Here is a 15,234-nt window from a genome sequence, read left to right on the forward strand (position 1 = left end):
ATAAAGATTTTTAGTAAACATATAATTTGATATAAAGATAATAATAAATAAAGCAAGTACAAATTTTATTTCCCCCATACAGTCTGTCAATTGCCATGCCTTCTAGAAGTGATGGCGAACAACTGACTCGCTCGCGGGTTACGAATCAGTGCAAAAATCTCACTAATATTTTAGTGATAAAAATTGATAATAAAGCACTATATAATATCTACAATGGCATATTGTAAGCTGTTACAATGTTTATGGCATAACAACTTGGTATAGCAATGGTTAAAATGGCCCAAATCGCCATTTGAATAGTCTCCTCTGGCATATTGGGCTGTCCTTTTTGATAAAAAAAAATGGTTCATAGAAGTGACTGCACAAGACGTTGAAATTATAAGGATGTAAATACAACAAAAAACTCAAGCAAAAGTAAGAAGAAAAAGGTCTAGAAATCCGGATTCGTAACCGAGTTTATATAAAAAAGACAGTGAGCCATACAATTCATCTGTTATTCTCGCAACTTGTCATGTTACCGAGATTCTTATCCGAAAGTGCAAAGGTCAACTAAAGGTATTAAGGAACAGGAACTTTACGCTACTTTGCCGTTTATTTTTCCCACGTACAATGCCGGTCGAAGAACAAAATTGTTTAGACTTGAATTAACAGGCTTGTCTATGGGAATGGGAATCCCATGGGAAACGTTCCATGAGATGGGACAGCATACATTTGTATTTCCCATGGAAAACGAAAGCCGTATGATTTTAGAGGAAATGATGGTAAAACAACTTGTTATGGACTTCGTGTTCCATGTCTTCGAGCATAGCTCTCTTGTTAGTTATAAAGAGCAAAATATATTCTGCATTAACAATATACTTTGTGAATGGGGCTGATGGGCGCATGTATAATAGTTATGAATATAAAGTTAACAAAGTCCGTAAATTTCGTTGTTTTGCATGTCTCTTTCTACATGTAGTTCTATTTAGTGGACGCTAAACCAAAATTTAACAATTTTTATCGAATTTTATTCCAATGGGAATCCCATGGGATGGGATGGGACAGGCATAATTGCTATGGGAATGGGACATGAAAATATGTCCCATGGACAAGCCTGTGAATTATCGACTACAAAAATGTCAAATAACAATGAAGCAGGAGGGCAGTGACTTAAATGCGCTGAAAGACGATATAAAAAAAACAATACTCTTGGATTACAATTTCTTCCAAAGTCTTTCTAAACCGCGAAATAATATTTCATCCAATATAAATGTATTTTTGTAATTGAGATGCATGCAAATCCATGTTTTCGTCACGATTTTATAAAATTGAGTACCCTATATCGCGTCAGTCCTGATATGCATGCATGATTAATACTCGAAACCACACAAATCATAAGACTCTCGGAAAAGATGCGCCAGCAAGTTTCTCATTGATTAATGACCCACAGTCTTCTTTTCCTTATAAAAATATAATTTTCGATCCATGGATGACAAAGGTGTGCCATACCTGCTCTATAGTATAACTATAAATGATCGAATAATTTCTGTTTGACCAAATCCAATGGCAAATTTGTCTTGTAATTTGTATTAGGTATCGTAGTATAAACACAATGATAGGCAGATAAATGAACAGTTAAAATTAAATTATACAAACCAATTTTGGACACGTTGATTCACCGGGATAAATTTCTTCTTTATTGTAAGCACATTCTTCATGCTTCTGGCACTTTTTGTCTTCATTCCATCTGTTTTTAAAATACGTATTTATTAATGTTGTAGCAAATCCCTTTGATAATTTCATTTGCAATATCACAATTTAACAATACACCACACCAAATGTTTTCACATTTATCGCAAGAAGAGCAAAGCCGATCAGACGTATTATAAAAATCGGAACATGTCGTCTTGTGAATATTCAATGTCAGGCATGGGAACCAAGTATTGTATTACCGTTTTGAAACTTTTTTTGAAAAATCTGTGTAAACTTATCTAATATAAGATTCATATATATATATATATTGAAACATCGGTACTCCCGAAGTATGTGAACCAAGATGACGGACACCGGGACCTAGTATGTGTACCAGCCCAGGTTAGGTCATAATTTCACGTACAAATATTAAGGAATACACTTGACTAGTCCCCAAACTCGTAATAGAAGTAAAATATGGAAAATTGGAAAAAAATTATTGTCTAACTCTAACCTGGTACACATACTACGTCCCGGTGTCCGCCATCTTCATTCACATACTTCGGGAGTACTGAAACATCATGGATAAGTAATTTGCAAAATCAAAACTAACCTACTCGTGAATGTTCCATGTCCACATTGTCGACATTGCGGGTATCCAGGTTGATCAAAACCACCATTTTCGCAATGTTTCACCAAATGGTAGCCTGGGGGGCATAGGTAGCATAGTGAACTGCTGTTTTGGCTTTTGAAATAGTACGTTGGCCACTTTTGTTGTACCTCAGCATCACACAACATACAAATAAGATATGGTGGCAACAGAAACAATAACTGTTTGGGAGTCATAGCATCGTCAAAAATTCGGGCTTCAAATCATACCTAATATGATATCAAATAATATTCGGGTCTCATATCATATCTATGTTTCTGTGCCGAATAAAATATTGTTTATTGGAAAATATGTCGAATAAAATGTGCAATGAACAATGCTTTTGAAAAGCAATTACCAGAATCATTAACTGGGCGTCGCTGTTACAAACGCTAACTTAGCCATGCCGTCATTATCAGTTAATGATACATAAATATTGTCTGCGGCATTAGACTTTGCGCGTCTTTATAAACCCAGTTACTTATATTGGTACCTACCATTTTAGTTTTTTACATCCGATGCTTAATATTTTATTCTATACTCCCAACCGATACACTACGTACATTTATTACAATTTACTATTGATACTAACTTACTGTCGCCGTTCACTACCGATACATACCTATTTCGGCGCTCCAGAAGTATGTGTACCAATATGGAGGTAACTAATTTTGTTCGCATACTTCACATCAAGTTGTATAAAGGGACTGAAACCTATTAACTTCTGAAAATATTCACTCGGCTAACACAGACAGTCCCCGAACTCGTAATAGAACTAAAAGAGGGAAATCGTATTAAAATGATGACCTAACCTCAACCTGCTACTTTCAATCACTAACAATAAGACAACAATCAATTCAGTCATTCACTTTAATAATTATTATCCAATGAGTTGATTCGTATATAATGCAGAACAAGGTTATGGTCGTATAATGGACGTAATAGCTTCCGGACTGTCGTAACTACACATTGGTTTCGTTATATATATATATATATATTGATGTGTATTTTGTGACAAATATATCAAATAAAGGCACGGGAAAGGAGAATTGGAGAGTAGTTAATTAACTGGTTCGACGGAGAAAGTAGATGTCAAATAAGTTTTAAGTCACATGTCATATATAAGTATTCCCATTTGTAATAAAATGTTGATTCCTTAAAAAAAATTAAACATAGAATTTTGGGTGAAATATCGAGTCGAATATGATTCAGGGGAAATTTAAAGCAGGTCTTCAAAGGCAACTTTATTATTTTTACGTACCGAAAATGAAAATAAAGTGGTCCATTGATCGGGAAGACATTTTTTCACAACGATTAGGCAAAACGATCCATATGTACACTTATATACAAAAAATATCTTAGAATAACAAAAATCCTATTTCAAAAAATTCTGGTAATCCCTTTTTGGGATCAAATTTTTATTCATTCCTTTTTAATCCTAAAAATAAGACATGAAAAACGAAAGTAAGAATGAAATAGAAAAAGCAAACCACGAAATGACAAAAAAAGAACGCAGAAAATGCACGCAAATATAATCACACTACGAGTCTATACTATATTTATTTAAATAATAACAGTTTATAACGCGGGGGGAAACTCAATAAGAAACGAGAGTTAAAATCGTCGTCATGAATTCTGAAAATAAATCAATTCGGCCCCGCTCGCCTATGAGCACATGAAAAAAGGAAGAAAGAATGAAAAAAAAAATCAAACCCCTGAACGACAAGAAAAAAAAACACGAAAACTACTAACTATGATAACCCTACAAGTCCACGATATATATAATTAATAATAGTTAATAATATTAAGTTGATGAAAGTAAATAAGAAATATCAATGTCTTCATGCGGAGTTTTCACTTGAAATAGAGGGTTATGGATACGCAGTCACAGATACGAAATCGACTTCTATTTTTAAAAGAAATACTACTTTTATTTGAAAAGACTGTTGAAATCTTGCCTACTCAATTTTAATGCTCAGTATAATTCAAATACAAGGTCTTTAATCTGTAACTCCTATATTTTTAGCCTAAACCAATAAGCATCACCCCTTTCCACCCTCAGAGAAAAGTATGCACATTGTGAACAAACAAACGAAAAAGCCACTGTTCTTCAATGAGCTACCACTTCACTTTGGATGTAATGAGTTATAAGTAGGCAAAGCCGAAGCAAAAACTCCGGGCATTTTTAAAATAGTAACTTCGTACATATCGGTAACTTGGTAACTAAAATTGGCCACGTACACCGCAACTGACGACTATCGGTATATTTGGTGTTCCGAAAGTTTTGGATTAGATTTATGTGAAGCGTGACTTGTTAATGCAGCTTATGTAGGTACCTACATATATTTTATGAGCCTCGAGTTCCAAATAGCGACTGTCAGAACAGCGACTGTCAATAGAGCGACCACACGACAGTCGACAGTCGCTATCCGGCATGGATACCATTTCATGAAATTAGAGGGACCTGCTGTTAATGAGTTTGATACAGAAGAGACCCGTTTTTAAAATTGTGAATCCCACCACTACAAATACCTCTTCACTTTGTGGTATCATATGAAAGTTTTGAACCGGAATCATTACTTTACGAACTATCCGATGGAGTTTTTGGAAAATCGTCACTCCCTGATCTTGTTTCCCCCATTTATTACGTTGTCCACCATTGTCTTGAGGTAATGCGTTGTTTGCGTTGTGCTTTGTGAAATAGCATTAACTTCATTATATTGTAGTCCTGTATAAAATTGGTTTATAACACCTTGGTATTCTTACCAGAAGGACTATCTGGTGCAGTTTGTGGACAATCGCTGCTTCCTACTCTTATTTCTCCACATGATACATGGGTTCCCATTGTTTTTTGGTTTCGCAATGTTTGCTTTTTGCCTTGAATATGTTGTACTGTAGAATACGTATCATCTGATTCGTCAGGAATGGACACGTTACTGCTTTGCGCTTGCTTGCTCTGATTGGATGTTTGAGCCGGTCCCTCCCACTTCCTGTGGGTTTGATTGGTTGTCCACCACTTGTTTGGGGCATTGCACTGTTTGATCTTTGCCTTGAATTTCTTTCACTGTAGAATACGTGTCTTTTGATTCGCCAGGAATGGAAACGTGACTGCTTTTGGCCTGACTTGATTGAATGGATGAATTGGCCCCTCCCTCTCCTGTGAATTCAATTGGTTATTCACAATCGGTTTGGGACATTGCACTGTTTGCTTTTTGCCTTGAATTATTTGCACTGTAGAATACGTATCATCTGATTCGTCAGGAATGGACACGTGACTGTTTTGTGCTTGATCTGATTAGATGTTTGAGTTGGACCCTTTCACTTCCTGTGGATTCGATTGGTTATTCACAATCGATTTGGGATTTCGCACTGTTTGCTTTTTGCCTTGAATGTCTTGCACTGTAGAATATGTATCTTTTGATTTGTCCGGAATGAACACGTAACTGCGTTGTGCTTGATTTGATAAGATGTTAGAGTTGGAATCTCCCACTTCCTGTGGATTCGATTGTTTACTCACAATCGATTTGGGATTTCGCACTGTTTGCTTTTTGCCTTGAATGTCTTGCACTGTGGAATATGTATCTTCTGATTCGTCAGGAATGGACACGTGACTGTTTTGTGCTTGATCTGATTGGATTCTTGAGTTGGACCCTTCCACTTTCTGTGGAATTGATTGGTTATTCACAATCGGTCTGGTACATTTCACTGTTTGCTTTTTGCCTTGAATTTCTTGCACTGTAGAATATGTATCTTCTGATTTGTCAGGAATGGACACGTGACTGCTTTGTGCTTGATCTGATTGGATGTTTGAAATGGGCCCTTCCACTTCCTGTGTAATTGATTTGTTATTCACAATCGATTTGGGATTTCGCACTGTTTGCTTTTTGCCTTGAATGTCTTGCACTGTAGAATATGTATCTTTTGATTTGTCCGGAATGAACACGTAACTGCGTTGTGCTTGATTTGATAAGATGTTAGAGTTGGAATCTCCCACTTCCTGTGTATTCGATTGTTTACTCACAATCGATTTGGGATTTCGCACTGTTTGCTTTTTGCCTTGAATGTCTTGCACTGTGGAATATGTATCTTCTGATTCGTCAGGAATGGACACGTGACTGTTTTGTGCTTGATCTGATTGGATTCTTGAGTTGGACCCTTCCACTTTCTGTGGAATTGATTGGTTATTCACAATCGGTCTGGTACATTTCACTGTTTGCTTTTTGCCTTGAATTTCTTGCACTGTAGAATATGTATCTTCTGATTTGTCAGGAATGGACACGTGACTGCTTTGTGCTTGATCTGATTGGATGTTTGAAATGGGCCCTTCCACTTCCTGTGTAATTGATTTGTTATTCACAATCGGTCTGGTACATTTCACTGTTTGCTTTTTGCCTTGAATGTCTTGCACTGTGGAATATGTATCTTCTAATTCGTCAGGAAGGGACACGTGACTGCTTTGTGCTTGATCTGATTAGATGTTTGAGTTGGGCCCTTCCACTTCCTGTGTAATTGATTTGTTATTCACAATCGGTCTGGTACATTGCACTGTTTGCTTTTTGCCTTGAATTATTTGCACTGTAGAATACGTATAATCTGATTTGTCAGGAATGGACACGTGACTGTTTTGTGCTTGATCTGATTGGATGTTTGAGTTGGGCCCTTCCACTTCCTGTGTAATTGATTTGTTATTCACAATCGGTCTGGTACATTTCACTGTTTGCTTTTTGCCTTGAATGTCTTGCACTGTGGAATATGTATCTTCTAATTCGTCAGGAAGGGACACGTGACTGCTTTGTGCTTGCTCTGATCGGATGTTTGAGTTGGACCCTTCCACCTCCTGTGGAATTGATTGGTTATTCACAATCGGTCTGGTATATTTCACTGTTTGCTTTTTGCCTTGAATTATTTGCACTGTAGAATACGTATCATCTGATTCGTCAGGAATGGACACGTGACTGTTTTGTGCTTGCTCTGATTGGATGTTTGAGTCGGTCCCTCTCACTTCCTGTAGAGTTGATTGGTTATTCACAATCGGTCTGGTACATTGCACTGTTTGCTTTTTGCCTTGAATTATTTGCACTGTAGAATACGTATAATCTGATTTGTCAGGAATGGACACGTGACTGTTTTGTGCTTGATCTGATTGGATGTTTGAGTTGGACCCTTCCACTTCCTGTGGAATTGATTGGTTGTTCACAATCGGTCTGGTACATTGCACTGTTTGCTTTTTGCCTTGAATGTCTTGCACTGTGGAATATGTATCTTCTGATTCGTCAGGAATGGACACGTGACTGTTTTGTGCTTGATCTAATTGGATGTTTGAGTTGGACCCTTCCACTTCCTGTGGAATTGATTGGTTATTCACAATCGGTCTGGTACAGTGCACTGTTTGCTTTTTGCCTTGAATGTCTTGCACTGTGGAATATGTATCTTCTGATTCGTCAGGAATGGACACGTGACTGTTTTGTGCTTGATCTAATTGGATGTTTGAGTTGGACCCTTCCACTTCCTGTGGAATTGATTGGTTATTCACAATCGGTCTGGTACATTGCACTCTTTGCTTTTTGCCTTGAATGTCTTGCACTGTGGAATATGTATCTTTTGATTTGTCAGGAATGGAAACGTGGCTGCTTTGTGCTTGCTCTGATTGGATGTTTGAGTCGGTCCCTCTCACTTCCTGTAGAGTTGATTGGTTATCCACCACTGGTTGTACTTCTTGCTCTTTGCCTTGAATCTGTTGCACTGCGGAATATTCAACTTCTAATTCGTTAGGAATGGGCACGAGACTGCTCTGTACCTGGTTTGATTGGGTGCTTGAGTTGGGATCTCCCACTTGCTGTGGATTTGATTGGTTATTCACAATCGGTTTGTGATTTTGCACTGTTTGCTTTTTGCCTTGAATTTCTTGCACTGTGGAATATGTATCTTCTGATTCTTCAGGAATTAACACGTGACTGTTTTGCGCTTGATTTAATTTGATTTTTGTACCCGCCCCCTCCACTTGCTGTGGATTTGATTTGTTGTCCGCCTTAGGTGTGGAGCATTGCACTTTGCTGTGAATTTGTTGCGCTGTGGAGTCTGTATTATCCGGTTCGTCAGGAATAGACATGTGGCTAGTTTGTGCTTGCTCCGATGGGAAGATTATAACGGCATCCTCCTCTTGCTGTGGGCTCGATTGTTTGATGTCTTTTGCAGCAGTGTAGTTTCTTCCTCCTGGTTCATTGGATGAAGAAACCTGATTCTTTGAACGGCCACTATTGGTTGGATTTCTGTTTTTTCGACTTTTCCTTCTAAATATAAAATCAAAATCCTAATTATAAATAATATAAAATAATCGAAATTGAAAAAAACTGATTTCAAGTTATCAGTAGGCTATATTTTAACCACCCTGTATTAGGAAAAATTCCCTCGTGGAACTGAAGATCGAATACCCCTTACCTTATTACGTCGTGAGTTTGAATTTGCACAAAATACAATACAACATATTTTTATCGATAAAATAGTGCAGTAGAACGAAGCTGTTCAGACATTTGTTGACAGCAAAGTAACGATTGAACATCAAAATAAGTGACTTGCTTTTTGTTAATAAATGAGTTTCATCTAATAAATATGAATATGTTGCTTAGTCTGGTGATGCGATTGCTAATACAAACATTTCACTCTTACTTGGCCTTTAATTTATTTATTTTCATGTATACCAATATCTATGACATATTTTCTCGGGAAATATTTTTGAAGTTAGGGGCATCAGGGGGTATCATTATCAGAAACTCGCCCTGGTCAGCAGAAAGGCAGCGTGTGTGCAATACACTCAGACATCACGATCGCATAAAACGAAACTCCGACTCCCAATTTTCACAATAGTGAAAATATTTAATTTTGTAGTTTGAAAATAACAAATCAGGGATAGATTTCAGGGACAATACTAATGCTTTCTGGAATTGTAAACGATGGACTGCTAAATTATCGAGCCTATAAATAGCGTTGCATATCTTTTAAAATTTACTTTTACTGAAAAATACAATAAAACTATGCCCTGAGTAGATATACATATACTAACCTTTTTACAACAACGACTGCAATAATCACTATGGCCACTAGAAGGAAGAGAAGACTCGGCACAAGAATGCTGACTAGCACAGTTGTGTTGACCTCGGCTAGGCTGGTTTGACTCACAGTGGTTGTTTCCACGAGTTTGTCTGCAAAAGAAAGGCATCTTTGTTTTGAAGTTTGTTGTAATTTTGATCCGTTTTTTTATTACAAAAAATTAATGGTAATAAGAAATTAAATATTGATTAGCCGATACCTTTACAAGGAGATAGAGTCTTGTTAATGTTTAAACCGGTTTACATTGCAGGACAGATATTCCCGTACCCTACCTTAACTGGTAACCAACCACATAGAGCTAATACGATGACTTAGGCCAGTGGTGTGCAACCTTTAATACAGTAGGGCCAGATGGAAATAACGTAGTGAAACCGCGGGCCGCACTTTCATTCAACATAGGCTATCTAGTAGTTGCATGCACAAAAATTTCGGTTATTGTTCTAATGACATATGTTGTTTTCTTTGCACAAGCTAGCTGTTAGGGCATTGTAAAGTACTAGGCATAGATAATAAATTAAACTAATGTATAGTCTTTCCAACGCAAAGGGGTTGGAATTTCTCGCACGTACCAGATTAAATCAAAAACTCGTTTCGCGGGTCGCAAAGCATTCAAAAATGGTATTTATCCGCGGGCCGCATTTGGCCCGCAGGTTTCACACCCCTGACTTAGGACATCATGAACTAGTCATCACGAGAACCATACAGGATAATCAGCGAAGTAATAGAGTGTGCTAAACGATTTGAATCATATCCCAACTATTGATATACTTACTTATTCTAGTAGAGGATAATTTTCCTGAACTTGGTAAATGGGTATCCAGTTGTTCGTTTTCAGTCTCAATACCCATCGAAGATGTTCCGCTGTCGGTGGCATCGGATGCAATTGCAGTTCCTGTGAATATATTATAATGTCGCATATATATGTGATATAGATGGGCCGTGGTCGACGAGAAAATATCTTTACATTGCCATGTAATGAATTATAAATTCTATTCAAGAACATGAACCATTATACATTTAAATACCTAATTTGAATGCAATTTATAGGTAGCCACGAAAGACCAGGGCTGGTCACCATAGATTCGGCTTCCTCGGCCTTTCAGTCCCAAAAAATTCTCTTTACCACTGCAAAATTTTGATGCGTTTTCACGGTTGTTGTGAGAATAGGTGCTAACAAAATGGTTATAGTTTACATATTCCTAAGCAGCTTTTTGATTCGAACTGTTCAAACACAAGCCATTTAAAAGTTTTGTTAGAAAAAGTAAACTATATCTATCGCAGTTTTTCCGGGACTACTTTTCGAGTACTGCCTTGACATGACGGTCAACCACGTTCTTTCGCACTGGCACTAGTTCAGTTTTCGCATTCGTATAGTTTATTTTTAATCGTTACAGATGCGGGGTCGTGATTGGTAAAACATGTGATATTGTGGAGTAAAAAAGAGCGAGCATGACGTGCCAACTTTATATATATATGTTTACCTCTTATTGTAGAAAAGATTTCGCCTGTATCTGGCAAATATGACTGGATGGTAGAAATAGACTGGAGTCATATGTCTCTTGATGTTGTAAAATTTTAAATTTAAAATCCCGATGAGAAGCAAATAAGCGAAACAAAAATACGTCATAATGACGCCATAATGCCGTTCAGGTTGTGATGAAAAACATGACCTTTTGTTGCCCAATGGCCTTCTTCCGGGAACGTCAATAATTTGATAGATCTATTGTTATTCAATTAGTTAGATTGAAAAAGAGTAACAGACTATTAACTCTGGGCACGAACGTCGGGTTTCAAATATTTTATTCCGAATCCAGCTCTCTCAACATCAATTTGATAACGATAACTTCCTTAGACAAATTTTTTGGCCTCTCTCGATTTCAGATAATATTATATTTAGAATTAAGATTATTATTTAATAATACTAGATAATAATTTTGACTCCGCGTGTTGGAAAATTTGAATCCGACATTGATTCACAGAATGCGCGACTCTGCGCATATAATTTGTGTTGTGCGTGCTGTAACTTGGTATAAATTGCATATTATATTACTTCATTTACCTGGTTCACATTCAATGTGATAGAAGTCTATTTCGAACCCGAAAACCGGTCCCATTTCTTTACTATCTATGTCGTCCGTGGTATTGTAGACGTAGTGAACTGACACAGCTTCATTTACTTGCTTCTTCGTTTCGCATTGTCTATTTCTTGCTTGGTTTTCACATCGCTTGTTTTTATAATATGCTTTGCAGAAGGGGATGGTATTTGTTGGGACCAACCGAGTGCAGTTTATGGCTTCTGAAAAGTGAATATTGTAGAGTTAAGAGCACGAAAATATAATTCCGGCCGTGTATTTGGCTCAATGGGTCATTCAACATCATTCTAAACTAAACGTTGAACGTTAGCACATCAATGTAAGCGGTGTAAACATGAGCACGCTTGTCACACACCTTAATCTGGTTGTGAAACGTCGAAGCTTTGCAGAAGGGGATGGTATTTGTTGAAACCAACCGAGTGCAGTTTATGGCTTCTGAAAAGTGAATATTGTAGAGTTAAGAGCACGAAAATATAATTCCGGCCATGTATTTGGCTCAATGGGTCATTCAACATCATTCTAAACTAAACGTTGAACGTTGTTAGCACATCAATGTAAGCGGTGTAAACATGAGCACGCTTGTCACACACCTTAATCTGGTTGTGAAACGTCGAAGCACAATAAAATGCTGAACAGACCAAAAACCGGCGATCAGCAACTAATTGAGGATTCTTGTCGACTTTCTTCACGCCGAGTAATAGATATAAAAATAACATCTACGAGATATTTAAAAACTGACTACGACTCGTAAATAGCAGAATAGTAAAAAAAAATCTTTCCTTCCTAAATATTTTCAGTATCCTACTACGGATTACCTAGTAGTACAATATAGGCTAGCTGTTGTCCGGTATCATTACAAATTCTACATATGTTCTTCAAAATGGTTTTACTATTCAAACAAATTGGCCCCTATATGAATGTCACCCTAGCTAGGGACCATCGAGTTCTGCAGGCAAAGCTGACTTGATTAATATCAATGTTTTGTTTTTTAATTTCTGGTGTTGAAATCTAAGGAAGTACGCATATCTAAAACGAATAACTGGCGGATTATTCATACACACTTACCGAACTAATAACCAGACGAAGGGTTAGTTTACAATGCCTTTTTTTCATGGGGTAAATATAGAAACCCACCTCCGTTTATAGTCAAGTGGTGTGTAGGTGAACAATATTTTGTTGCGTTTGCAGCGTTGTTACCTCTTGTGAAGTAGAGCCCCAACTTGACAAAGTTTAGAACCAGAACGCGGTTCTCACGGGAAGGAAAATTCCATGTGCAATTTACACTCTGCCCATTTTCACTTGAATAGTCAGGTGACTGTACTGCACCATTCATGTCCTCAACTTGCTGCGTCCGGTTACATTTTTTGCTTGCGACATAGTTAGTAGCACCTAAAAACACGGGCGGATAAAAGTCATAAGAAGACTGCTTATTGTTGGAATAGCTGTTGCTTTAGATCAGAGATGTGCAACCTGCGGCCAGCGGTCCAAATGCGGCCCACAAGGAAAAATTTTGCAGCCCTCAGAAAAGTGCCAATTTTGAATGGCCCGTGAAACGAGTTCAACTACTGCAACTACTAGAAACCCTATCTTAAATAAAGGTGCGACCCCCGTTTCACCCAGTTATTTGCATTTGGCCCAGCTTTAGACGCCTCATGTCTCATGTTTAATAAATATCTGATGGCGGTTAAATATTTGCTGTAGTCAAGCTTATTTAACGGAACGTTTTCTGAGACCCTTCGTAAGCAAGTTTTGTCTCTTTGTATGGGAGTTCATGGGGTATATGAATGGTAAAATATAAATATATGGGCGAGAGAAGCAGAAAAATGGATATTTAAAAATCATAGTAAGTAGTTGACACATTGGATCGCCGTTGTCTTTCTCAGTTTACTTGCGAGTATTCCATTTGCGTGTAGCTGAAGACAGAGTTGCATTGTTAATACTTTCGTAAGACAGTAATTATCGTTCATTCTTCGCCGCGTTAAGATTCTGTGCTCAAACCTCAGAGGAGAGATCCGGTGTTTACGAAGATATGGTGGAGAATTATATATTCTTAAGCAGTAAGGGTAGGAGCGAAGTAGCGCTTTATCAAAGTAATACATTTATTAGAAAAAAATGCGGTTATTGGTTTAATGGGTAGCAATATTAATAAATGAAAATCGATTTTATGAACCATAAGCGAGATAGTGTGGGCGAATCAATGAAACATTTTCGTTTGAATATGCAACTGTGCATTGTAGTGATGAAATTTCTATTTTTCTTATCGATGAGATCTTAATTGAAAGGATACTGATAAGCTACGGTATGTCGACATAAATGGGAACTGGTGACTCTATTGCGCTTAATATTGCAGCATTGCCATTTCTTGATAAAATGAGATTATTAATTTTCAGGAATGTGGGCATTTAAACGTCGCAGAAAACTAAAATTCACCCAATACTCACATGCTATCAGTACAAGTTTGTAAACGAGATTGAACATGTTGTCCTATGTTGAATTTGTCTTGATATTGTCAATCATTAAAACGTCTTCATTTTACTAGTTTTATCTTATAAGTAAGGTCCTAACTAAGATCCTGCTACAGTATTGATATGAAGGATTTTAGTTCAACAAAAAGGAATGATTCGGACCAAGTGATTTAACCACGGCGAGAAAATTCTTTTTGGGGAGGGAAGAACTCAATTTCCCAAGAACCTCTTTAACGAGAAATTTTTACTTCATGAATAAACATATATTGTGCAACTATTTTGAAAAACAAGAGCGCTGTGCTCAAAAATGGACATAACAGTCGATATATTTTAACGAATTACGGGCCCATAACCTTCTAGGAACTTCTTAATTTTTCAAGTATTAAACGTTTAAACGTTTAACTTGCGAAGAACAATTCTGTTCAAAACAACAACATTAACAACAGCAAAAATACTAACAAAAATATTAATGACAAAAATGGAAGAAATTTTACAAAATAATCCATAAGTCCATTCCGTGTCCAAAAAATATCCCGAAGCAGATTTGTCACATTGATTTAAAAATGGCATTGAGATTTTCATAAAAAATGTTTCAAATTAAAGAGGTCGTAAAGCCTTAAAATCATCTAGCAAATATTACTCGGAGCTAATGGACGGATAAAACAAGAAAGTGATATCCCTATATAAGTACAGAGATCGCAAGGTTGTATGAGCATTGGTCGCTTATCAAAACATTCCGGTGACAATTTTGCCATGAATCCTACTACTTCATATTCTTACTCAAACCATTTCCTAAAGATTCATATATATATATATATTTCAAACCAGAACATGTACTTATTATTCATCTCATTTTCCATGCTCACACGGTACTCTCGTAGTATGTGTATCAGGTTAGGGTTAGGTCATAATTTTACTCCGATTTTCCCTATTTTAGTTCTATTACGAATCGTGGACTGTCTGTTTTAGCCAAGTGAATATACCCCCTGTTCACAGGTTTCAGTCCCTTCACACAACGGAGGCGAGGAGGCGAACAAAATTAGTTACCTACATATTGGTACACATACTTCTGGAGCGCCGCTTACACTAACCATTTGCCTTAATATGTTTTCTAATCGAGAACATATATCACGAATCCTACTCCATATATATGCTTCTTTTTAAGTTTTTTTACACACCTCAGCTTATTGAAGAAAAAATCACAAACAAGCAATACATAACAACAAGCTTACAAAATTACAGCGACTTT

General features: G+C 37.0%; 1 protein-coding gene across 1 annotated transcript; it reads right to left on the reverse strand.

Annotated features, from left to right (window-relative positions):
* Positions 1 to 6,245: 6,245 nt before the first annotated feature.
* Positions 6,246 to 14,077, reverse strand: LOC144422677 (uncharacterized). Its single transcript, XM_078112370.1, has 6 exons — positions 13,962 to 14,077; positions 12,655 to 12,909; positions 11,876 to 11,955; positions 10,200 to 11,723; positions 9,381 to 9,519; positions 6,246 to 8,610 (listed from the first exon to the last, which is right to left on the reverse strand). The coding sequence occupies exons 4-6, from the start codon at positions 10,342 to 10,344 to the stop codon at positions 6,792 to 6,794; spliced, it is 2,103 nt and encodes a 700-aa protein (XP_077968496.1). The 5' UTR covers positions 10,345 to 11,723; positions 11,876 to 11,955; positions 12,655 to 12,909; positions 13,962 to 14,077; the 3' UTR covers positions 6,246 to 6,791.
* Positions 14,078 to 15,234: the final 1,157 nt, after the last annotated feature.

This window comes from Styela clava, chromosome 5 (assembly GCF_964204865.1).
Source record: "Styela clava chromosome 5, kaStyClav1.hap1.2, whole genome shotgun sequence".
NCBI lineage: Eukaryota > Metazoa > Chordata > Ascidiacea > Stolidobranchia > Styelidae > Styela > Styela clava.

Coding starts and splice junctions, on each gene's coding strand:
- LOC144422677 (XM_078112370.1), bottom strand. CDS start 10,344: ATGCGACATTATAATATATTCACAGGAACTGCAATTGCATCCGATGCC. Junction 9,520..10,199: donor ATTATCCTCTACTAGAATAA/GTAAGTATATCA, acceptor TTTCTTTTGCAG/ACAAACTCGTGGAAACAACC. Junction 8,611..9,380: donor GCAGTCGTTGTTGTAAAAAG/GTTAGTATATGT, acceptor TTTTATATTTAG/AAGGAAAAGTCGAAAAAACA.